The 25,785-nt window shown below is 42.3% G+C and overlaps 2 protein-coding genes across 3 annotated transcripts in view; one reads left to right on the top strand and one right to left on the bottom strand.

The window, feature by feature from the left end:
* The window catches only part of ASB2 (ankyrin repeat and SOCS box containing 2), a 28,291-nt gene extending 21,400 nt beyond the window's left edge, over positions 1 to 6,891 (top strand). Inside the window, exons 9-10 of one of the 2 annotated variants that reach the window (XR_014883738.1) lie at positions 1,348 to 1,462; positions 2,339 to 2,476. Coding sequence is in view for 1 of the 2 variants with exons in the window: in XM_031553659.2 (XP_031409519.1) it covers positions 2,339 to 2,492; positions 3,270 to 3,406 (291 nt within the window). In the remaining variant the exon portion in view is untranslated. Of the gene's footprint in view, positions 1 to 1,347; positions 1,463 to 2,338; positions 2,493 to 3,269 lie in introns of those variants that run through there. The other variant, XM_031553659.2, reaches the window with a different exon arrangement.
* A 1,817-nt stretch (positions 6,892 to 8,708) lies between these two features.
* FAM181A (family with sequence similarity 181 member A) lies at positions 8,709 to 10,903 on the bottom strand. Its single transcript, XM_085225549.1, has one exon. It carries the CDS (start codon positions 10,475 to 10,477, stop codon positions 9,611 to 9,613), a length of 867 nt encoding a protein of 288 aa, XP_085081675.1. The 5' UTR covers positions 10,478 to 10,903; the 3' UTR covers positions 8,709 to 9,610.
* Positions 10,904 to 25,785: the final 14,882 nt, after the last annotated feature.

Genomic DNA, 25,785 nt, shown 5'->3' with positions numbered 1-25,785 from the left:
CATTTTCTTGTTGTTTTTTTTTTGTTGGGGTGTTTGTGTGTGTGTGTGTAATCTCTGCTTGTTGACTCCTTCCAAAATATCTTAAAGTAAATCTGACCTTCCTGTCAAAATTTACTATCCTTCAACTCGCAGCAAAACAAAGACCTCTTTCTCTTTTGGAAAGCATTAGGGAAGCAATAAGTCAACTCCTATTAAGCTGAGGTGTACTTTTGTTTAATTCAAAAGAAAGTGTTATTTAAGCCAAATAAATGATTGGCATTAAATTGAATTATCTCTAATTCTGGAAACATGATGCTTTTGGATGTGGAGTAGAAGAGGGCTGAAAATCCAAGGCAAAGAGAGAATATTTGTATGTACTCTATGTGATAATTCAGCCACACAAAAACAGGTATTCCTACTTAGCTAGATGCAATATTTCCCTCTGAATCTCACCTAACCATATTTTCAATTTCTAAAAAAATAATTGGTCACACACAAAACAGAATCATCACCTGAAAGGTCAGAGACATAAGCAGCAGAAGCTGTATAAGATAATATCTGTGCATAGAGGAACTGATGAGTCTCTATGAGTCTCTCATAGAGAGACTGTTTCTGCACACAGAGTAGGAAAAGTGGTGTCTTCCCTCCAGTATCATTTTAAATTTGCTTCTTAATGCTAGGTTTCTGGCTAACAAAACTAAGGCTTGTCTGGGATAGCTTCAAGATATGGCTGTGATATGGTTTGTATTCCAAAAAATATAGCGAGTCTCATGAATCTTTAGCTTTTTCTATGCATAAGATGCACATTTCTTATCTTCCTATATCAAATTACTTAAGGAAAATAAATCAGAATTAGTCTTTATACGGTAACACTATGAGCTCTTCGAAGTTGGTTTGAAAAATACATAACTACAAATAATTACTGATTCTACTGAATTAGCATTTCCTATGAAAGTGAATGCAGAAAAATGCTCGCTGTCTCAGCACCCAGTTCCCAAATTGCGGTGCCAAAACCGTGAGCGGAGGAAATGAAGCATCTTTCTGCCACGAGAGGGCATTCAGGGGCCTGCCGAGACTTCAGGCGGTGCATCCCAAAACCAGAGCTACTTCGCTCCTGAGACTATCCCAAGGCCTGTTGTTGCAGGTTTGCCTTCTGCTTCATTTTGTTCGCTGTCTTTTCCTGTGATCTGTTTGGGAACATTGTTAGTCTGGAAAATATATTTTTAGATTGAGCTTTTGAATGAGGAAGGAAAATAAAAGGCAACCTCCCTGGTTGGAGTCAAAAAGAGAACAGTAAGATACAGTGCTTTATTACTCTGAAACTGTATCCTCATTTAAGCTCTGACAAAGTGGATTTACTCTTTGTAGGTGTAGTGAAGATCCTCAGTTTGCATGTTGTATATGCAACTGCATGGCAATGGCATAGGAGTAGGCACTGGAGAATGTCAGATATCCCAAGCAACATTTCCTATGAACAATTCAGGTAGGAAACTCTGGATTGCCCATTGGATTCTGGGGTCTTCCCAAATCATTATATCTCATTTTTCTGGGAATGCTCAGAGAAGCAAAGTCAGAAGAGTAGTAGATGCTTCTGTGAATGCTTTGACCTTGAATGAAGAGACCTTACAATTTTCTGTAGTTTTATTCTTCACAGATGTGATAATATTTTATTTTTGGATAAGAGTATCCACGCAAGAGCTTAATTCATTATGAGTTAGGGCTCATACATGTATGATCATACGTGATCTAATTACATGAGCTTAAACTGAAAGAGATTCAAGCTGGTGCATTATCTCTCCTGTCTGGAGTGGACTTGGAGGGCGCCTGTAGACAGTCTCAGTGACTAAGATGATGTATAGTGCATAAGTGACCATCGTTCAATTGAGTTCGGCCATGTGTCTGAGCTCTTATCTGCACAGCATGATTTAGTTCACCTTAACTTATTTAACTGCTCACATGTAGACAAATCCACAGATATCTTCAACATATGTATCACCCTAATAGAGATAGATGAAGCTGTCTGGTATGGCACGCATTTAGATTAAAGTGGGAAGGCAAATGTTTTGAAATGAAACTACTTAAAGTCAGATCACTCCTTGAGAATCTCCGTAGCTCTCCATGCTAAAGCTCAGAGTGCTCTGCAGCTTGCTCTATGGGCAAGAGAGGCTGTGCCTGGTCCACACCCAAATAAGGAAGATTAAACAGGGTTTTAGTAAAAAAATTTCTGAGGTAAAACTGGAAATTGCCTCTACAGTTGATAGAAAGACCACAAAAGTAGTCAGGGTTATTTTTGCTGTTATAATTTCTACAGGTGCATTCATCTTTCACTGACTGTTGCAAATTTGTTTTTTTCTTGAAGTTTTGTGATATGGTGTCTACTCCAGAGATAAGTCGCTGGGCTGGGCCAATTATTGATGTTCTCCTGGATTATGTGGGTAACGTCCAGCTCTGTTCCCGGCTCAAGGAGCATATAGACAGCTATGAGGACTGGGCTGTCATTAAAGAAAAAGCAGGTATGGTTACTCAGAAAAGAATCTGTCATAAATATTTCCACTGTTGGATTCAAAATGTCAGTCACCATTTCCTCTTACATTTCCATTTTTTCTATTGAAAAGCCCTGTAGGTTTTTAACGTGACCTCTGCAGAATCATTCAGTCAGTATCCATCCCCTAAATTCAGTAGGATTTCCCTACTGAGATTGAATTAAATTTTTCAACCAAGTATTAGGCACTAGAAATTGCTGGAGTATGTTGACTTTATGATGTTGAATTTACCCCAGTTGTAGGTCTGGCCCACTGGAAATAAGTCTTGCCAGAGCAGGAAGGCTCATTTGTCTGCACCTGTGATATAGGCAGATCAGGGCAAGTGGACAAGGTGACCACCTCCACAGCAGGCCAGCAAGCACCCATGGCTCTCCCAAAATACCCTTTCTCACAAGACCCAAAGACTTTCACAGGTATTATCAGAATTAGTTGTCCAGCATGAAGATGAACTGGGAATGTACTACATTTATTTTCAGTGGTGAGGCTGAGTACTGTGACGCATCTTTCTTAAATCCTCCTAGAAAGCCCACTGCTAGGCTGTCATGGGATACAGCACCCCATCCTCCAGCCCCACTTCCTTCCCTATGTCATGCCTCAGAATGAATGAGCAGACACATCACATCACCATTGCAGACAAAGCCTCTGTTTTTACTCCTCCTCCTCCCATTCTCCTCTTGCCACAGACATGGATGTCCCTCCCAAGTTTAAACCTGCTCAGTTCACATTTTTGACCTGCCTCTCTTACAGAGCCTCCACGACCTCTTGCCCATCTTTGCCGTGTCAAGGTACGAAGCTTGATTGGAAGAAACCGCATTAAACTTATTGACACATTGCCTCTTCCATACAGACTGATTCGATACTTACAGCATGATTACACACAGTGACCTCAAGCATGGTAGACTTTCAGCAGCTTCCTGGCATGGCACTCAGAGTCATCAGCATGACAGTGGCACACACCATGCTGCTGGCTTGGTGAAGAGTCTTCCAATGACTAATCTACAAGAAATATGCTTCTGGAGCGAAAGTGAGAAGAGAAAGGAGTGGACATCTAAGCATCAGGTTTTACAGGAGGAAGTACACGTTATCCACCTCAGAGCTTGGTCAGCAAAGAACAAGAAGTGAAAGCCAAAGCTTAAAAATGAGTAGTGCTGAAGCAAGTACCAGTGAGGGTACTCATTGACCTGGGGTCTGGTGGAGCTTAGCATCCTTGCTGTGATCACAATTCAGAAGCTGTTAGAGTCAAAATATTTGGGAAAACAACTACATTTCATTCACTGACTGAGATTTTTATTTTAGTTTCTACTCTGTCTTTTGGATTTCTGTTCAGTGTGCTGGTTGCTAATTCTCTGATAGTTTGACACTGTCTTGCTAACAATTTTTTGGACCTTTCTCAGTTGAGTACTTGATTTCTGAACATTCAAAGCTCAGAACTTTTAACTATACTGAGATGTGCAGACTCCTTTAAAAGCACAGGAAAGCTTTATTGAAGGAGGATGTAAGAACTGTATTTACACCTAGCAAATACAGTTCAAGTTGTATTACATAAGAAGGCAGTGAAATTAGTGAAATTCTGCTTGAGATAACTTTCTGTATTTTCTGATTTTCTATACTGGGGATTTGAAAGCAACTCATATATATATATATATATATAAAATCTTTTCTGTAAATTAGAAGTAGCTGTATTATAAACAGTAGCTATGGTCTGTCATGAAGCTGGTGTCTGAACAGAACAAAGCCCTAGAGGAGCATGGGCAGTGATGAAGAAGAAAGGCAAGATACACAGGGAACAGCAACACTGCTAAACTAACTTTATCAGTTGTTCCACTAGAGGATCTTGTCCCTATGAAACTCAGCCTCTCTTACTTCCTTGACTTCTGACTATAACAATGCTATGACTGAAAGAAAAAAGAGGGTGTTTCAAGATGATGAAACTTCAAGATTTATGAAAACAAATGCCCAGAATTTAGCTCTAAATCTTTATTCAGATGCCCAAATGGTGCCAAGATTCTTGTGCCAGGTGTAGTTACATTGAAGCCAGTGGGACAATTCTGGTGTCAGATATTATTGAGGCAGAATAAGTCCTGCGATTTAACCTTGACTTTCTTGACTTTGGAAGTTAGAAGTATCTATTAGTTCTTTTGACATTGACGAAAGTTATTATCTCAGCTTCTTTGAAAATTAGGTCACCTATTTACAGCTCAGATACACAACTGATTTATGGCAGCTTAACAAGTTGCCATCTATCAGCTGAACTGCTATAATTGTCCGTGAAATTCTTTTATTGAAGTTTTTAACAAGTCACATTCCCTCACAGCTGGGGAGGCTGAGGAGCCCACGAATGGTTATTGGCAGTGACTACAGCTCACTTGACAGGTGTGACTTGCTGAACCACTGAAATTTAATGAATGCCTTGGTCCTGATCAGGCGCCTAAGTAAGGATGGAAGAGCCTAATTTTGGAATCATGTCTTGGCAGATCTTATTCTAGAAGCATACCCATTCTTACCTTAGGTGACATAAGAGCTGTGAAGTAGGGATTGTTTTGATTCCCCACCAGAGACTTGACAGATCTGTTTTTGTTTGTTGGCCTGCATACTATGGAATGAGATAGAAGTATAAGTAGGGAAAATGCACTGGACTGACTTTGTATGTGGTTTCACAACTTAACACAGCACTAAAAGTGTGTTGCACACACACAGGCCTATCTGGGCACAAAAGTCCAGATTCTGTGATGGTTTTGTGTGAAATGCATTCAGCACTCATGGGATAGGATGTAAGTGGAAGCAGAAATGGTCACAGCTAAGGGCACTGTCCATAGCTGTCCTCTTCCCAAATACAAAAGCAGTTGAAAAAAACAAGTTTCAATTCTCACTGAACTGTGATCTTCTTGCAAAGCTTTATAAAATAAGATGAAATTCCATTACTATCAGGGTCTGCCTCCTTTTCCTGAAATGTGAACTCCACCATTCTTACAGGAGGAGTGAGGTCTCTGGGGGTACAGTGTCACCTACACAGTAGGGCCATTCAGAAGATGGAGCCTCTTCATGACACCAGTTAGGAGCTGGCCACCACGGCTGGCCATACGGAGAAGAGCTGGCTAAGCAGCCCTCTGAAGCACTCCTCCAGCCTTTGGGAGTCTGTACTACCAGTGAAGGAGCTGTAATTATAATCGCAGAACGACTGAATATCCGAAGTTGGACATGACTCATATGGATCATTGAGTACAACTCCTAGCTCCACACTGCCCAAAAATTAGACTACACAATTGTGATAGTTTGAGAAGTGGAAAGTCATCTGTGGAATTATTGCATCCCTTAGCTAATGGGGCTGAGCAGTGAAGGTCCGGGTCTTACTCACATTTATATAAATCAGAAGAAATATTGTTAAAATTAAATAAGTGTAATAGAACAGAGTTGCAGGTGGTAGATACTGAGCGTGGCCTGGTGGAGACCATTTATGTAAGCATTTGTTTGGTGTGCGGTGTCAGCTCTGGAGACTGCTAGCTGACAGAAGGATTTGAAATCACCAGCTGCAGGGATGAGATTTCATGAACCATCCCAAACTGGGAATTTTCTCTGAACCATCGTTATGTACACAAAAGTCTCATGAATAACAACTTCTTTTTATGTCCTTGGACAAGATGAAACTGGTCTTGGGTGGAGCAAATACAGAAAGTCCATTTCTTCTTTCCGCCAAGAGACCTTCATATTTGCTGAGAGACTCATATCCTGGTTGCTCTCAGCTGTCTGTCCTGAGCAGCAGCCACTGACCAGCTGTGAGATGGATAAGGGCACAGTGTGCACAGCTACTGAGGAGAGATGTATGTTAGAGGGAGAGCCTAGTAATTACATTATTATGCCCTTTCTGCTTGATCTTTACTACAAACCTTCACTCATCCAGTTTACATTTATTTGCACTGAAATGGAGCCAGCTACCTCTCCTACACTCCAGTCACTGGCACAGTGTTTAATGTGTGATGCTGAATCTGTACAAATGTGATGAGCATTTACTGCATCTGTCTAAAACTGTGATATGATAAATACCCAACATCCCAAGCAAACTAGGCTTTGTAAGCAGATCAGTAGTTCCAGCTCCTTCAGAGATTATAACTTTTTGTGATATAATATAGGAATATTTCATGACCAGGTTACTGTACTTTATCCTACTGCAACATGTGCAATTCACTTTATGTTTGTGTGCACTATTTTGGTTTTTATTTTATTTTATACGAAAGATTTTCATTTACCATTATTTATGAAAGCTATTGTAGTTTTAACAGTTTAAATTTGCACTGTTGTAGTAAACAGCAGCTCTTGATTGTTATGTTTCCATCTTTTCATCAAAGTATGAATTAAACAATTAGATTCTAAAGGGTTATCAGCTGTCCTGAATAGCAAAATTAAACAACTAAACAGTAGAACAGCCAGGAAAAGTCTGAATCGATCCAAGCTTGCACAATTAATAATTTTGATGGCAGTCTCAAGGGCGAGAGAATAGTAAATATTGGTAGAGAGACAGTTGTTATTCTTTGCACACCTCTTGAAATGTCTAATGCATCCACATTCTATGATTTTGAATGTACTTAGCAACTGGCTTCTGATCATTCATGTTTTCTTTCCATGCTCCAGCTCAGAGCCCCAAGGGCCACCTCCTGCCCTGTGCGGGGGAAGGAAGCCCTATGTCACAGTGGAATGTAAGGATTTTAAAACATAATATTGGCCTGAATCTGAGGGTAAATTGATAAATATAAGCATGCTGGAGATCACTTGGAACAAGCTGGTTCTATTCTTTAGCTTAACTTAAAAGCAGGCTGTGCTGCTACATCAAAAATGCAGCAAAACATATTCAAATAAACACTAAAAAAAAGACTAAAAAAGAAAAACAAAAAATGTAGTACCTAAAAGGTAGAATCTTGATTTTAACTCTCTTATTTTTCTGAGTATCTTCAGAAATAAAATTTCTACAGAAGCTCTTCACTTTGCCAAGTATTTTAATACTGATGAAATCCACAGTCTAGTGGAATCCACTTTCAAATTTCCCCCCTGAACTCCAGAAGGAACACTTGTCCACAGCAGTCTCTGCAATACCCATTGTTCATTCCCTGAGCTTCTCTGGTCACCCACATGAAGAGCAATGCCAAAGAGAGTGCATTGCATTGGCAACAATGAGATTCAGCATCTGGCTTCATGTGGATTACAACAGTGATACAGATATGCTTATGTGAGAAAGTGCTTCTAATTACATACAACATTTCCTTGCCTCCAGCTCTGCAATTTAAGATCCATAATTATCCGTTCACTAAATTAAAGAGGGTCACTGTCTCCTCATGGATTCTTTTTCCCAAAAAGACAAAAACAGAAGGACATCTTCATATTTGGATCAAGAGCGAATCTGATGCCTTGAATTCTTAGACCAGCTCCTTACCACTTTGCACCTTGCACAGAGTTGCAGGTACACGCTCTGTCTCCTTAAAAGAGCAGTCTACACATGCTTGGTACATATATGAAACAATGAAAGATTAACATACTACAGCCATTATTTCCATTGAAATAAGCATCAGTGGCTAAAACTGAGAGGTTTGGGGAAAGAATAAACTACTTTCAGCCTGAGAGTAGTTTATATCCTAACTGCAGTTGCAGTCTGGTTACATAACATCTAGTCCCATCAGAAGATCCAAAATTAAACTCTGGTGGCTTAAGATGATAATTTTTTCATGACTGCAGTGTGCTTGAAAGAAGCATGGCCTGTTTTTCTCTTCGTAGAGATATCAGGAGTGATAGAGCACTACAATAGCCAGGGGCCAACCAGATCAAGGTCACTTTTTGCCGAGTCCCAAGAGAAGCTCCCATTCACTCCAGGAAGAGCAGGTTCAGGCCCAGAGAGGGCACAGATGCGCATTATCTGTCCTTCCTCTTCCTCCCTTCCCCCATAACATGTCTCTTGATCTCAGTGATTTATTCCAGTATAATTGAATATGGAGGCACACAATATTAAACCTTTCAGGTCTCATGTTCTGTGCCTTAGCAACACCTTCTCAATGGGTTTAAGAGAAGCTTAGCTTAAACTATCACCTATTAGCTTTTACCATGCCATTTCACCAAAATAATTAAGAAAACAATAGGCAGATCATTTGTAGCCAGGTCTTGTGACTGTATCTTAAAATCAGACAAAAGAAAAGATCCCTGCTAGAGAAAAAAGAGGGCAAGCTATTATAAACACTTCTCTATCATATTTTATGTTTTTGTATTTGATGTATAACACATTATTTTTATTTTGGTTGATGGGGAACAATTTATGAAACAGAAAATTATTCTGCTCCCATTTGCACCAGTTTAACACCCATTGATTTCCCAGCCCCAGGATTAAATCTGAATTACATCACTCTAAATAAGCAGAGATTTCAGCTGTCATATCTAACCAGCAGCTGCAAGTTAAACCCGCATCTACTCAGTGGGCAAAAGTAAACACATTACATTTGCAGAATCACCAGAATAAAATTACCTCCCTTCCTTTATTTTTTCTTTCAATTCTCTTAGTATTTACACACAAGAAGAGCTTAAATCAATTCACAAATGTAGTTTCCACATTAAATACTGTCCTTCCAGTCTCTTGCACGCAAAAGGAAGTGACCTGAATATCTTGACTTCTCCGGAATTACTTAAATGTATAAAAACAGTTTCAGTGAGTTTAATTCATTTCATTTCAGTGCTGTGCCTGCAGGGCAACCCGGGAAGATGCTCCCACATGGAAGAGGTCTCCGAGGTGTTACAATTGCAGCGAAATTGCGAGTGGCTGAGCCCTGCTTGCCATGGCTCCAACAGTGTGCTTCCATAAAAAAGGTCTGATTTGCCACACATGCCATACCACCAGATTCATAGGGCTTATTCCTGATTTTTACCTGCATGGGAGGAGAAGATGGAAGCTGTACAGTTACTAATTCACTCCAGCCTGTACAGGGGCCAATACCATCTCTGGATGGAAGCTCCTTCCGCACACGACCAGCTCCTTGTGCCCATTGGCCAACCTGATGCTCAACTCCCTCTAAGGGGTTGTTCTGTCCAGTGTCACACACTCTGGCCCTTTCCTCTGGCTAAAGGTAGCCAAAAACATTGAAAATCGGTGGAGGGATGGTAGGCTTGGTAGGGATGGGTTTCAAAACCACAGGCCTGTAGAGTTTCTGTCCTGTGCCCTCTGCCTCCTTGCAGAAGGGCTGTGCCTCGGCTGGCAGTGTGGCAGTGCCCTTCCTCCACAGCCCTAGCCCTGGGAAAGGCGATGGATGCAGCGTTCCAGGGGGTTGGTAAACAGCTGGCCCAGGGCAGGGGAAGGGGCAGCAGGTCCAGGCACCCACCTGGCCTGAGAGTACGCCAGTGGCGTCTTTCTCCCCTGCATTCAGGGCAGGCTCATGACTCTCAGGTCCAATACTGTCTTGGTTCCTTTTGCTTTTCTTCCCCTCAAAGGGAGGAGGGTCCCTGGGGACTGGTAGCCCCTCGGGGCCCGGGTGGAAGCCCCTGGCAGGGAGGCTCTGTGGCGGCCGCGGCTCTTCCCAGAAGGAGGCAGGAAGCTGTCGTTTCCTCATGGGCACCTGGTCTGGCCTGTTGACCTCAGGGTTTTGCTCTGGCACAGCCTGCTCCCCCACCAGGCTCTCCTCCGTCTCGGCTGCCTGCAGCACCTTCTCAGTGGCAGCCCCACTGAGGGGGCCAGGGTCGGGCATCTCAGGCTGGCAGCTGCGGGCCCTGTCCTCTGCTCCACGGCGTGGGCCACATTCCAGGGGCTTGGCAGGGTGGCACCGTGGCACCCGTGAGTACTTCTGAGAAAAACGCTTCAGCTGCTTCTGCAAATATTTCCTGTGGTCCACCGACCGGCGGCAGGGAGCAGATTTATCCAGGGCTGCCTTGATGTCACTAGAGGCCAGGTTGACAAAGTTCAGCAGGGTTTTTACCTCGCTGTCCGATGCCATTTCACTAGATGTGCTGTGCAGAATTTCCCATTAAATGTTTATAATCCGTTTCAGGCAAGCCTTGGCCAACCTGCAAGACACGGTGGGCAGACTCAGAGTGTGAAGCCTGCATTCAAAAAGCATCAAGAACACTGCAGGAGGTGGAGAGAAGATGTCAAACTTCTCAGCTAAGCATACAGGTTGTCCGCCAGCTCACCTTTGTGCAGGCAGGCTGCCATGCACCTGCAGCCCCGCAGCACTGCCCCGGCACAGGGCTGCTCACTTAATCTCATTAGGTGAGGCATAGGTGGGAAGAAGAAGCCAAGGCAGCTGCTCTCGTGTCCCTGCAAGCAAGCGCGGACACTCACCCGGCACGCTGGGGCTTTCCGGTGGGTGCTGGTGAAGAAGAGCCCCTTCCTGCTAATCTTGTTAGGCAGGTTACACACTGCCAGGCCCAACGGAGGCAGCCGGTGTGTGTGGAGGCAGTTGAGCGAGCACTTGAGCAAGCTGAATGAATATCGACTCTGCTGAGTTCGGGGCTCTCTCAGACCAATCAGGAGCCACTTTGCCAAATACAAAGCATCCCAATCAGGCATCAGCCTCCCCTTCTCACATTCTTTGCCATCACAAATTGTCACCATGGGGACAGCCACAGAAAGACAGCTAATAAATACAATCATTTCCCCGCGATTTCTACCATTCTCCCCTATCCTCTTCACCCCTACCAAGGCCTTTCTTTTTTAAAGGCACAATCCAAAGGAAAAGTGCCGACGATGAGTTAGGAAAGTTTAGGCACCCTTTTCTATGCACTCCCTGAAGCTGTCTGGGGGCTGATACTGACCATGCTTCATTGGCACAGGACAATGTAATACGGGGAAACAGGCTAGCCTACTTTTAACCGTTCCCCATCAGAGACTTTTTTTTTAAGGGGAGGATGATGTCAGAAAAAGGTAGGAAAGGAACAAATCTCTAAAGAGATGTGCAGATATCCATGGAAAGGGAGCTTGAGCGCTCAAGAATCTTGTCTTTATGTTTGCCCCCTCAATTGAGTTACACAAAAGCTGAATTACCCATTCAAACTACCCGGACAAAAGGATGGAGTTGGATAGTACTCTTGCATCTGTAGTCAAACAGTTAGAGACTTAAATCGAGTCGTCATGATGGAGAAAGAGTTAGACAAAGCCCATAGAATTGCCATCAGCAAACATTTTCCTGTGTCATATTAGTGGGTCTCCATGACTCCCCCTGGCCTGGGGACAATAGCACAAGTTTGCACACTCGACTACTGTCACCCTGCCAACGCTGGCAAGGAGCAGAAACAGGACAATCCTTTAAGGGGAAAGCATGCCCGCTGCAGGGAAGGTAAGAAGAGAGGGAAGAAAAGGCGTGTGAAATGCTAATTGAGCTGCTTCCTTTACTGATGCATAGCTATGTGAGCCCTCTGCCTTCGTGCAGGCTTGTCCCTGAGGGGTGGCAATAACTTAATAGCAAAGCAAAACCGGGAGCTGGGGGAATAGGAGAGCAGGATGGCTGCCCTTGATATACATGGGTGATGTGGAGCTCTGCAGCCCCATGTACCAGCCTGGGATCCACTGCCTCCCACAGGTAGCTCCTGCTTCCCTGCCTGCAGCATCCCAGGGATGGGAGGAGAGGGACAGTGGCAGGCTAAGCATGCCTACAGCCAGGGAGAGGCTGCCAGGCCTGGGAAAGCAGGGACTGAAGTCCCAGCTACCTTTCATTTTGCAAGTAAAGTCTTCTTTGCTAACATAAGGCACCAAAGGTCTGAGAGCTGAAAAATGCAACATTTTGCATTTATTTCTTTTAGTCCAGTTTTCTTTAGAGAAGGACAAGATCTAGACTGTACCACTGTATGCTGGGCTGAGGACTCCTCAAGTCTTCCTATGCCAGTGTGCTCAGCGCTGCCACCCCATTTTCACACCATTTTTCCCAGTCCAACCCAAGCTGTATATTTCAGTGCCAGCATTCAGGTGCTGCAGATCTGGGGAGACCTTGGGCCAGGACACTGCACAGCAGAAGATGCTACAGAGCCTTTGCACTACTGCAGTGGGTTGCAATGTGATGGCAAGGCAGAAAGCCTTGAGGGTACCTCTGTGCTATCTGAGACGGGATTATATTGGCAGAGTGAGGAGCAGCTTTGCCCTTACTTACAGTGCTGGAGGCACTGGTGCTTATCTCCTCCCAGTTTCTATTCCAAAAGCAGCTCCTCCCCAGGAGACCTAGTGCAGCTAACTTTCCATCATCTGCCTCACACCATCATGACACATGTCTACGTGCAATCTTCTCCAGTAAGATCTTCAGTGGGGAGAGTTTCCAGTCACCTGCTCAAGCATCTATTTTGGGATACACTAGCTGGGGCCTGGCCTCTTTGTGACTTGACACAGGTCCTTCTTCTGCAGCTGAGTTTACAGAGAAGTGTTTTCTAGCACATTTGACAAGATGCACATCAAGGGTTCACATCTCTGTTTGAAGGAACAAATTTCCTGCTGTGTTAGAGCATTTGACCACACTCTGGACAACATGTACACTTATCCCCAAGTGGTGTGTCCAGGGAAGGAAGATAAAAAGAGAGATGTGGGACAGGTGCCTGGTAGCACATTCATTAACATCTCAGGGTGTTAATGAACCATGTCCTCAGAGGCCTAAGAAACTCATGTCACATACTGTGAGTCCAATATCCAATTATAGATTTACAGGAAAGATAGAGGATTTATGGCTGTGTGTATGGGGAAGCTCTCTCCTAGTGTCCATCTAAGCCTGTGCCTTCCAGGAGGGCCACTTGCCCTGGTCACAGCTCCTTGGCCACCACGTGGCAGCTTCCCGTGCCTCACCACACTTGCCATTCCAGCATCCCTTTCTCCTGCAGCTGGGAAACGGCAGGGAGCTGAAGAGGAATGAACCAGCAAGCAGGATTTAAGAAGCAGAGCAACCCACCCTTTCAAGGTCAGACTCAGGTTGAGCTGCACAGGGTTTTCCCTAAGAGACCACCGGAGCCCTTTTGTTCCTCACTGCTCTCACCATGTTCATCCCAATGTACATGTGAAAGGAACAATTAACAATAGGGCACTCCTCTCTGAGGATCCAGTGCACTTTGAAGTGTCCACCAACCAAAGGCTCAAGAATGATACATCATTTTCCACTGTGAATGTGTCAAACTAGTACAGCAATTGAAAAAATGTCTCCACATGCCTTCCCAGCATGCAGACAGGGACCAGCTGGAGAGCCACTTCATATCTGACATGTCACCCCCTGACAGCTGTCTTCTTGGAAATTTTTGGTATGCGAAATTTTGTAACTCCTTTTTGTAAGTGAAGCACAGGAATAAACCCATTCAGTAAAAGGATGCAGTTATGCTTCTCCTAACATGCAGAAACTCTGAGAAATTATTTTCTTCCACAGAAATACCCAAGAAGTGTTTTAAAAACGCCGCTCATTGTAACTGGTGTCACGATTTAGCCAATTCTACCCTAAAACCTCTTCCAGCTTATTTCTACACTCAGGGACTCATGCAGAACAGATATTCCAACATCAGCATCATCCCAGGACTGCATGAGCAGACCCAGTAATGCAAACCATTAAGAGAGGAGGCAGTGCAGTAAGTACACTGAGCAGTTGAGATAACACAAATACCCAAATCACTGCTACTATTGTAATGATCACTAAAGCAAAGAGCAGTTAATGCAAATCTGAGTAGCACGGAGGTGATGCAAAAATCACTGTTTGGCACTAGCTGAGGCACAAAATGCATTTCTCTCTCCTAAAAGAGCACTTTTTCTCCATCTTAGCTTGAGTAATAAACACTGTCACAGGGCTCACCCTGCTGTCAGTATAACTGTGCTGCATACTGCAGTGCCAGTATACTTCCTAGCCTGGGTTGAAATAAGCTTCTTGCCCTCCCTGATTTGGGGCAAGTATTCGTTTGTCTGGGATATGTGCATATGCTAAGCACTGTTCTTCTCATCTTTTCCTTATGCAAGTTAAAACTAGGCAGCCTCCATTTATTTAAAAAAAAAAAAAAGTAGTAAACAGATTTTTACTTAAAAACAAAGCTTAGAAATTGTAAAAAAAAAAAAAAAAAAAAAATTCTTTAGAAATTCAACAAAGGTTTCAGTTTGTTATGTTTTGGAGAGGTGAGGAGAAAAAAGGAGATGTAATGTTAATGATATGCCAGTGGCATAAAAGTGGGAGATGTTGCTTAACATCATACTGCAAGAATTGGGTGACCTTAAGAGTTACTGCAATTGGAGAGGAAAGGATTTTAGGGATGCTGGGCTACATGCCCCAGGGTTTGATAGCAGGAATTTGTGCTTTGAGGAGAGAAGTCACCATCTGGAAATGAGAAGAAAGAACAGGTGACAGGATGAAAACGAACCTCACTCCTTCATCCAGTCTGAATTTCCTAGACTACAGGAGGGGTCCTGAAGCATACCAAGAGGGGACACTGACCGCGTTCAATCCTCCAGCAGGTTGCCCTCTGAACTCAGAGCCTGTCCCCAAATCCAAGTCCTCTAAGTTCAGGAAGTGAGGAAGGAGGGAGATATAGGATTTTGCCCCTAAGCTGTTCTCTTTACTTCTCACCATACTGGAGCCAACACCTTTCCCCAGGAGAACAGCAAATTGGTACTCCCACTAGCTTTGACTCTTCCCTCTCTATTTCTTTCTCTTGACAATCTGCTTTGACCTGAGTGACATCCTCTTGTTGCTTTCAACCCCTGATTTACGGCACATGGGGCCTACTCAGAGTCTGTCCCCAAGCACTGGGGCGGGGGGGGGCTGTCACCACCCCACAGCCGCTGCCATTCAGGCAGATGGTGGAGGGGGCTGATGTGAATAGCTCCTGTCAGTCTCATAGAGTGAACTTTACAACTGTGCTACGTGTTGAACTGCATGTGACTAATGCCATTCTTCTTCAGGCTGCAGGCAGGACACAGCTGTTTCTTTAAGGAAATTTTCATTTTTCTGGGAAGGAGAAAAAAAAAAAAAACACAACACTATTGCAAGGTCATGGCAATGGTGATATCTATGTATTCTGTAATTAGACATGATCAAAGCTCATCCTGCTTTTCACTGCCTCTCTTCCTGGTGAATCAGATAATGTGTAAAAATTAGCCTGGTCTTGGTTTGGTCCTTCTCAAGATTTAAATCTTGCTTCCACATGCATCAAGTATGCACTGAGCAGCAACAGGGCCAAATATAGTTTCCTTTATGTAATTCTCAAATAATTAAGTATTTTGAGATCAGTGAAAAGTGCCAAAAAATACAAATAGCTTCTGTTGATGAGCACTGCAAAATGATTAAAAAACACAAACATAAATGTGAGCATGTGAATAGGCTAATCTCTTAAAAGCAGCAAAAAAAAAAAAGTGCCCAGTCTTTCCTCCATAAACCATTAGGTATTTCAGATTGAAATGGGATCTGCAGTACATACTGCAGTGAAGAAACTGAATAAATCACAAAACTAATATGAAGTGAAGCATCAGTGATCAGTCAGTCTCTCTGAAACTGGTGTTTGCTACGGCAGTTCTACGGAGTTCGTTACTCCCACTGAAGCCAAATTTGATTTATGCATGGATTTCTACAGGTGCGAAATTCTGTTCCCCCAGGAGTTTTCTGTTAAAAGCACGAGAGCTGGTTACTTAGAGCAGATTAGCACTCTACTTGTCTGAAATATCACCATATTTCTGTTCACTGGGATCTATATGTGAGTGTTGGTGGGTTGCAGCAGAGTTTGCTATGTCTTTTTTTTTTTTTTTGGATAATAGTTCACAAAAATACATTATTCTGCAGCATTACATGCAAAGTATAGTGCTCATTCCAGCACTCCAGGCTTGGAATGCAACATACTCAAAGTATCTTCCCAGTTTAACGGATAGAATTTAAACTTCAGATTCTGAGAGAATCCCCAGATATGAACTGGTGAAGGAATCATGCTTAGTCTAAGAGCTTAACTCAGAGACACAGGACCTCTTCCACAGGGGACTGTTTTTTCTAGAAGATGGATAAGATAGTTATTTTCTGATAAACAAGTGATTGTACCTGCACTGTTCCCAGAGCTGGAGTTTTGATAGTGAGATTATTAAGCCATGCCACGGGTCCTCATCAGAAACACATTTGATAGTACAGAAGCACTGATATCCTCTGGAAAACAGATCCTTCTGGATGAATTGACCATGAGAATGAGATGGCATTCAACCAAGTGTGCTGAAGGAGCTCAAATTTGAAATCGCTGAGCTATCAACACAGAGTTTACACCAGCCTCCATCCCAAGGACCAAAGATGATTAATGGAAAAGGTAGTTGTGCAAATAACAGAATACAGCATCATTTCCTCTGGACTGGAGGCAGATGTACTTCAGGAGTGCTTCAAAGACTTACGATGGCATTGATGCTGTTCACTTCCTCTGTACGTTGCATGTAAAAGAGACAAAATAGGGGCAAAGTTCACAGATGATACAAAATCATTCATAATAATCAAAGCTAAAGCTGACTGTTCCAGAAGGAACTTATAATACCAACTGACAGTGACGTGCCAGATGAAATTCTGTATTGACAAGTGCAATGTAAGGCACTTAGGAAAAAAAACAACTACTTGCACATCTGCAGTGCTGAGCTCTGGATAGCAACACTCAAAAGATCTGGAAGGTAACTGAAACAAAGGTGTGAGTTATCTGAAAACCTCATCTATTGCTCTGCAACAATCAGAAGGTAATCTGAATAGCTGAAATTACTGAATGAGAGAATAAAGCAGAACAGATAACAGCAGTTAAATCACTGTTTATACTGTTTGTGCACATTTGAACACAGTTGCAATTTTGCTCTCCTTACTCAAAAGTTTATAACTTTGGATTTAGATAGATATAAAAAAAGTTAGCCAGGATGGTCATAAGTCTGGAAGCATTTTTATGGTTGGAAATACAGTTTGGAAAGAAAACAAGCTGAGGGGGCATGATTCGAGCGTATACAATCATCACCAGAATGGAGAAGGTAATGAAGAAAAGGTTAATCTCTGTTTCTCCAGTGCAGGAATTAGGGATAATAAATCAAATTACCATGCACTAGGTCTAAACCATAAGGAATGAATTTTCTATGTGATACATTAATCTGTGGGTCTTGCTGCCAAAGTATTAATGAGTTTAAGAAGGACTTAGAGAAAGTCATGCCATAGAGGACCATGATGAAACTGAATAATTCACCTTCAACCTGTAGCTCAAGGACTTCTGATGCTGTTGATTGCCAAAAGAGAACATCAAATACAAATCAAATGCAAATACTTCCCCTGTCCTTGTGTCCTTCCTTCAATATCCACATAGGCTATTATCTGAGATGGACTAGACAAACATTTGATTTCATTCACTACAGCACGTTACCATAAGGAATGGTAAAATATATTCTGGGTAAGACTGTGGAGCATGAGGCACAGAAAGAATACACTGAAATTCTGTGAAAAGCAAAGCCTAATTTCCTTCCACCTACTATTTACAAGTTTGTTTGGGGCTATTCTGCATTCATAGCAATTATGTTTCAATGCTCATAAAAGAAAGTCTGAAACTCTGGAAGATTTACTTGTGAATTGTTTTTAGAAGAAATATTAGGTTGCTCAAAGGAGGACTAGCATAATTCAATGTGCCATTCATCATGAAGACAGATGTTACCTTTTTGAGAAGATTTTGTATTAGTTGCTGTATCACAGTCTCAGTCACATCATCTTTTCTCCAGCCTGTCAAAATAACTACCACAGTCCAGCTCTGAAAACAGCCACATGCCTGCTTAGCTCTGATGCGTCTCCCTATTGTGGCTGGAAATCAGTGCAGCCATTTATTTCAGCATATGTGTTTACGTGCACTCCATGCCCAAAGAGAAAAGCCAAGCCAGGGTGATACATAAATCATAGAACAATGAGTTGGAAGGGACCTTAAAGACCATCCAGTTCCCACTCCCTACCATGGGCTGGCTGCCCCCCACCAGACCAGGCTGTCCAATCCCTCATCCAACCTGGCCCTAATGCCTCCAGGAATGATGCGCCATCCACAGCTAACCTGGGCAGTGCTAGTGCCTCACCACCCTCTGAATAAAGAATTTCCTCTTAATATCTAATCTGAATCTCCCCTCTTTTAGTTAAAGCCCATTCTCCCTTTGTGCTATCACAATCAGAAAGTCAGTCTCCCTCCTGTTTTCCAGTACCTAAAAGGAGCTTATAAACCATAATGAGGCCATAAAAACATGAGGAAAAATTTTTTTACTGTGAGGGTAACAGAGCACTGGAACAAACTGCCCAGAGATGCTGTGGAGTCTCCTTCTCTGGAGAAATTCATGAACTTCCTGGACACCTTCCTGTGCAACCTGCTGCAGGGAATCTTCTTTAGCAGGAAATTGGACTAGATGATCCCCACAAGTCTCTTCCAACCCCACAACTCCATGATTGTATGATTTTATGGTTTCTCTCAAGTCAGGCAAATACTTTCCTCAGCCTCATGAGCTTTCAAATACTGCAGTTTGAAGTGTATGTTAGAAAAACTCTGGTTGCTTTCTGCTCCAAACAGCTCTGCTTTGATAAATGAGCAGGATTGATCTGTGCTGTGCGTCCCTTAACTGAATTACTATGTATAATCCTCCCCGGAACAGAACATTTACATTCCACTGACCTAGTTGAAAAAATGCATTAATTTTAATTTATGTAAAATTCTTCCAATAGAAGAGTGAGAGGATAGCTTGTAGCTGGAAGAGAAGTCCAACTTTTTAATCAGGATTTTTGAAGATTGCATTTCAGTGGGTGGTTTGCTCATGTAAATCCAGACACAGCTTTACTACCTCCCATTTTAGCTCACAAGGGTCATGAATAAAACAAATGCTACCTCTCCTCTTCTGATCCTTGGGTAGCGGGGCAATGAGAGTTGTTTACATAGCCCAAAGTTTGGCTGTAGGGTCACTCCATTTTTCTGAAATAAACACCACAGATATTTTTTGCAAAAAGAACGGAATGGAGTGTGATTTGTATTACTTCAGCACTGAGAAATAGTTGAAAAGATGTCTCATGCCAGAATTCCTTTTCTTAAATATTACCTGTGGGGTCTTGAATCAGCAATATTGCTACTACTCAATTCATCCAGCCCTGCATCTGTAGAAGGGGGTTTTGAGAGTAAGGAAGTGATAGGAGTTATCATGATACTCTCTTCCTTCAGGCTCTTTGACTGACACCAACATTACTGTAGCCTGTAGGAAATCAAATCAATTTGGGAGCTTTTTGTACCAAAATAGTCTAGGACCAGAGAAGCACAGAGATGTCCCAGTTATTTTTTAATTCCCCTACTAATTCCTGTATGCAGGATAAGTTTGTGGGAGGCGAGCATAGGATCTCAACGTTCACATCCAACATTTCTTACGTACACCAGCAGTTCAGCTGTCCCCTAGGGGACTCCTCCATCTGTGCCTGAGGTAGGACAAACCACAGCCATCTACAGGGACATGCATGTGACCTGAAACTCGCTGACTCGAGGGGATGTTTCAACCCAGACTCTGCCACGAGGCCCATTCCTGTAGCAGAAATATCAATACTGTTTCCAGGAGGCTGCTGGCCACCTCAAGTGACATTTTTTCTTACTTGCTGGTATCCTTAGCTTAGAGTAAAGCTCATTTCAGATGGAAAGTATTGTAGATGTTTTACTCATTACCAATGGAAATGCAACGGTGCATTCTCAGTAAGGCTGTGAATTTGCTAATCTGCAGCTGTTTAAGGACATGATATTGCTGTAACAGGGCAATCCCTACACAAGGCAGCAGCTGCTCAACACAGCCTCATAAAATGCAGACTGTGACAGTAGAGAATTTGCTATTTCTTACTCAGCCAAAAATCAGTCATTTGGGACCCGAACTTACGAAACATGAAAAAGATATCATGGAAAGCAACCTTTCCCTGTTTTCTAATAAATGGAAACCAGAAATATCAGAGGTGAAATATCAAGCAGATATAAATCATGACAAGCAAGGGAAAACAGGAGAAATATTGTCCAAAATAAGATAGCTCCCTATCAGCTCCAAGAACATTTGCAATGATTTATTTGGAAGTGAAATAAGCAATATTCATTTCAAACATTAAAACCCAATTGGCAGCCTTTCAGGCCTTGATAACTCACATGCTGTCAGATCTCCTTCCAAACATACATACTTGTCTTTTTATGCAGCTGAACTTCAGAAGATTCTTAAGACAAATGTTACAAGAGAAAGAACTGGCTATGCATGCAATGATACAGCTTTCTCTAAAAATAGAGAAGAAATAAATATCAATAAACTAATGCACAGTAATTTAACATTAGGAGGACTCTGTCAGGGAAACATTTATCAATTGTTCTTCCAGGTATAGAGGTGTTGAGAAGTGTTCACCAGGGTTGTTCACTAGCACAAGCAATCAAGACTTGGTTAAAGCAGGCTGCAAATAGGAATTTTCTTTCAGCAGAATCTTTTGTTTTTCAGAGAAGTTCCCAGGGTCTTCAAGATTTTGATTTACTTATGGTTAATAGAGATTTGATGCTAGTAACGAGTTTTTTTTTGTTGTTGTTTTCAACATCAATTTGTTGAAGACTGTCATTCTACAATGTCACAAAGCAAAAAGGAAATGCATTCTGACATAGATTGTTCTGAGGTTTTACACATGCCTGATGTTTTGTGCACTCTAGTGGCAGTTGCATTCAGATACAGTCTATGAAAAGCAGCACAGATATCTGAGTGTTCCACACCAAATGGGACTGCTGCACATAAGAACAGCCATCTGTACCACCCATGGGCCAGTTCCCCATACAGGGTTTGTATCAGTGTAATACACTGAGCGAGACTGAGGATGCTACTGAACACATGTTGAGGGAAGATGTGATAGATCTATGAGAAGGCCTATAAGCATGGTGTGATCCCAAAATATCTAGGGATTAAACTGTCCACAAGCAACTTTTGTTGTTTAGGTTGGATATGAGAAAAAAAAAATTCTTCTCAAAAAGAGTGGTGAGGCAATGGAACCAGCTACCCAGGAAGATGGTGATATAATTGCTTCTGGAGTACAGATGTGTAGAAACGTGTGGATACAACTTGGAGAAATATAGTTAGCAGTACGGTGGGGATAGTTTGATAGTTGGACTAGGCAGTCTGAGTAGTCTTTTCCAACACTAATAATACTATGTACCACTACAATACTTAAATGTGATAGAAAATACAGCAGTAATAGCAGAGTAGCACAATCCTAGGCTGCAGCAAATGAAAACAAGCCCAAATAGTGCAATCACAGATACAGAAACAAAAGAAGAAAAACTGCTTACCTTCAGAAGAGCCAAAGTAGACAGGGATCTCCAGCAAGAGACACCCTCACCTCCACTGCCAACCCTTAAATGAGGTCTGGGAAGAGGTGGATCCTGGCTTCATCCCTTACTGTCACTCGCATTGCATGCACCTGAGCTCCCCTGGGTTGGCCCTGCCTTCCCACCAGGTGCTCAATCACTGGTTCAATCCATGACTTAGCATTTTCACTGCAGCCACCTTTTGGACAAACTGTGCTGAATAATACCACAGAATTCTGTCATGGGATCCTCTCTGCCTTGTTGCAGATGCATTAGTGTCTTCCTTCTCCTCTTGCTATTCTTTTAATTCGTATTCATGCAAGCTTACTTGTCAAAAATTCATTGGGACCAAATAAAGCTCTTTTTCCTTCTAAGAACTATTCCCTAATTATCCAGCTACGATTTTGGTAGCCCAGGATCCAGCTCCTGGGTTAATTCATTTTGTGTCAGTTCAGCTGTGTCACACTGTGTCACCTTTGTTTCTTGATTGGGTGAACAAAACCTTTAAGGTAGGATGCAGCAAGTAATGAATATCCTGATCGTACAGTAGAGTAATTCTCAATTTTCTGTGTGACTGACTACAAAACAAGAATACATTCAGGCCAGTGCAGCCAGCCACCATGGCTGAATGTTGCACGCCAGCTGCACAGGCGATAAACCAAGTTTGAAAATGTCCTTGCAGACCTATCCAAATGCTCTGAATGAAACAGTCTCCATTTATGAAGTTTACTTCTGGAAATAAAAAGTTTAAGTGCATGGTTATCTGTTTGTCTTTTATTGTTTTTAAAAGCCACTCTTAAATAATTTTCAAATTAACTAATATCACCAATGGAATTTGTCTAATTTTGTTATCTGAACTACTTTCCCAAAAGTAACTGTTAGCAAAAAAAAAATAAAAAATAAAAAAAAAAATTAAAAATAAAGAAAAACAGAGGTATAGGCTAATCTAGTAAAACTTATTTAAAAAAAAAACATTTTTTTTATAAGATAGTTTTTGTATTTTAATGCATGAGCATGCCCAACAACCAGTCAGCAGTATTTTTCAGCTGCAGTACACAGAAACTTTAACATTTCAGGACCTGTACAGGGTAAATTTCAGTCACGAACACTTATTTCTCCTTAATTATAAAGGAGGGGGGAATATTTTCTAAAAATATCTGAAATAATAACTAGTGTATGATTGAGGAACAGGGATGAATCCAGCAGCATTTTTCACAAATATTTACTAACGCTGTCTGACGCACAGGCAGCCCTAATCATCACTACAAAAGCAGTATCTGCCTAGTGTTTAGAAATTGCAGTGAGCATTAAGAGGCTGAACACTTGTTGGCTCTGGAAAGATTGCTTGGTAGTGGGAACGTTGATTTCGGAGGATGATTTAGATAATCCATTTCCAGGGAGGCTTGTAAGAAAAATAAGTTCTTATTGCAGTGTATTTTACATGAGAGCACACTGCACTTTGGTTGAATGTATCCACTTTTTCAGAGAATCCCAGAATTGTTTGGGTTGGAAGGGACTTTAAAGATTATCTAGGTCCAACCCCCCGCTGTGAGCAGGGTTGCCAACTACTAGATCAGAAAGCAAATAGCTTTTTTCCCTTAAGGACTACCAGACTTCACACTGTTCTTTAGATAGATAGAATCAAGGCAAAACATTGCAGAAATGTATTTCATCAGTGGAATTGATACAGCTGGAAAAAGCAAGTAAGCTTTTGAACATGCAAATTGTTCTTTAGATCTAAAACAGGCATCACACTTCACACTGAGTTTAATTTAGTTATATTTGATTAAGCAACAGTGCTGACCAGTAAAGGATGCCTGGTACCTGTGGAGAGGTGAATGGAGCAAGAGGAGACACAAGGAAGTCCTGCAGCCCACACTAACAGATACCCCCTGAGGACATATATTACATTACTAAACCGATGTCTTTTCTTTATTGGCAATGCCTAGAGCTCAATGGACCTCTGAATTTCTGAGGCAGGTTATCTAACTTGTTGAGTGCACATCTGCTGGGGATGAGGAAAACAGAATGGATCCTTCACAGTGCTCTATCAGGAGGATTATATTATGTGCAGCTGGTCTATGAAATATATCCATATTGTCTGACTTGTCTCTCAAACGCTGAGATGTTTATTAAAAACAAGACTGTGGGGCAGATTGAAAGACCAGCTGGAATACATGTATCTAATATTGATTTGGCCAAGAGCTTTCAATAAAGCTAAACATAACAAGCATCCAGGGAGTTCAGCTGTCTCCACATGTCCCAGCCCCTCCAGCACTGCTCTCCATTAGCAAGTCTCTTTTAGCTAAATGTGGAGTAACATAAAGCTTGAACCCCTCTTTGTCAGGGTTGCTGGTCCCTCTTTCTTATCTCCGTTTGCTCTATTACACCAGGACTAATCTCTCTATGAGCCATTCTCATCTTCCTATTTTAATGTCACAGATTGATACTCCACCTACCATCTACCATCAGCTTGTTAACAGTGTCTATTCAGAGGTAGAGAGAAGTAGGATCTTTCACCCATGCATTTATCTCACTAATGGGAATTATTTGAAAATGAGCACAAGCAACACCCATTTACCATGAAAAAAAGCAACCTGGAAAGTGTCAGAGACACACAGTGAATGAACTCCTCTTGCTAATAGCTGACTGGCCTTGTTATTAATAAAGATATAATGATGTTAAGCTTCTCTATTAACTCAGCAGACCATGGCTATTGGTTACATTTCATTTCTAAGAAACAAGCTCATTTTTCAATTACATTGTAATTTACAGTGCCTTTAAGTGCCTGGAAAATGCAAAAAGTCTGAAAGCATCTTATACTGAGGATGCTGCAGAGTTTTATTCAAACAAAAAATTCAGTACAGAAAGATATTTGCTGGTTTGTGATTCAGTTCTTTCCTGTGCCCAGATGAAAAGAAGGGTGTATATCCTTGCACATTGGAAACCAAAGTTCATAAAAGACAGAATTCCTTTCCTTTCCACGCCCTTTTATTCATCCATTTGATTTCATGATGTTTTGATATCTGGGAGCTGTGAGTTCCAGAGGATGCTGCCTTCTCTCAGCTGGAAACATCATGCAAATGAGATGGTTAATGGCTGCCCAGAAGGGTGAAGCACGAAAGCAGCAGGAGCAGTTGGCTCCAACTATAGCAGCAAAGACAAATGTAACAGTGGTTGGCAGAAGGAGAGGGTTTCCCTTGCCAGCACCCTGCCTCTGCCAGTGCTCAGGGACATTAGACCACACATGATGCCTTGCTGGGCCTCCTTAGCCCTCTGGGAGATGAGCATTACCAGGGCATTGAGGGATGCCTCCTCTCACTGCTGCTGGTGGAGGAACCTGGCCCAGACAGCCATTATCTTACTCCCACTTCATTTCAGCAGCAGTACCTTCCCACACATTCTTTTCTTTTAGAAAACCACCTGGGTGGGTTTGCTGTTCCCAGCATCTAGGACTATGACCAGAGAAGAATGCCTCTCCTGACCCATTTCATACTCATTGCACTCTTCCCTCATGAAATGATAACCTATTCTGCTGCACTTTAGCTGTTCCAGAAACCTTCACCTCTGTCCCTGGAGATGTCTAAGACTAGGTTGGATGGGGCCCTGGGCAACCTGGTCTAGTAACAGATCTGGAAGTTGGTGGTCCTGCCTGTGGCAGGGGGGTTGGAACTTAATGATCCTTGGGGTCTCTTCCAAGCCAAGCCATTCTACAATTCTATGATTCACCTGGCAGAGCTAACTCACTTATAAGAGTGTCCTGGCCACAGATCTACATATTCTCAAACATGAGATCCCTGTTATCTGATTATCACAAGTTGCCCAGCTCAGGTTGGGCTAAAGAAAGACAAATGAAGTAATTTATTCACATCCTCAAATTACAGCAGCACCACTGTGAACTGACACATCCACCAGCAGCACATCCAGGGCAGCCACTCTGCAGACCAAGCAGAAGATTTCAGGACACCTTACAGATTTCCATGGCTTAAGATTT

This window comes from Meleagris gallopavo, chromosome 5 (assembly GCF_905368555.1).
Source record: "Meleagris gallopavo chromosome 5, MGAL_WU_HG_1.1, whole genome shotgun sequence".
Classification (NCBI taxonomy): Eukaryota; Metazoa; Chordata; class Aves; order Galliformes; family Phasianidae; genus Meleagris; species Meleagris gallopavo.
This window is presented reverse-complemented; position numbering and strand designations above follow the sequence as displayed.

Excerpts from the sequence above, each read along its gene's own strand:
- FAM181A (XM_085225549.1), bottom strand. The coding sequence starts at position 10,477 with ATGGCATCGGACAGCGAGGTAAAAACCCTGCTGAACTTTGTCAACCTG.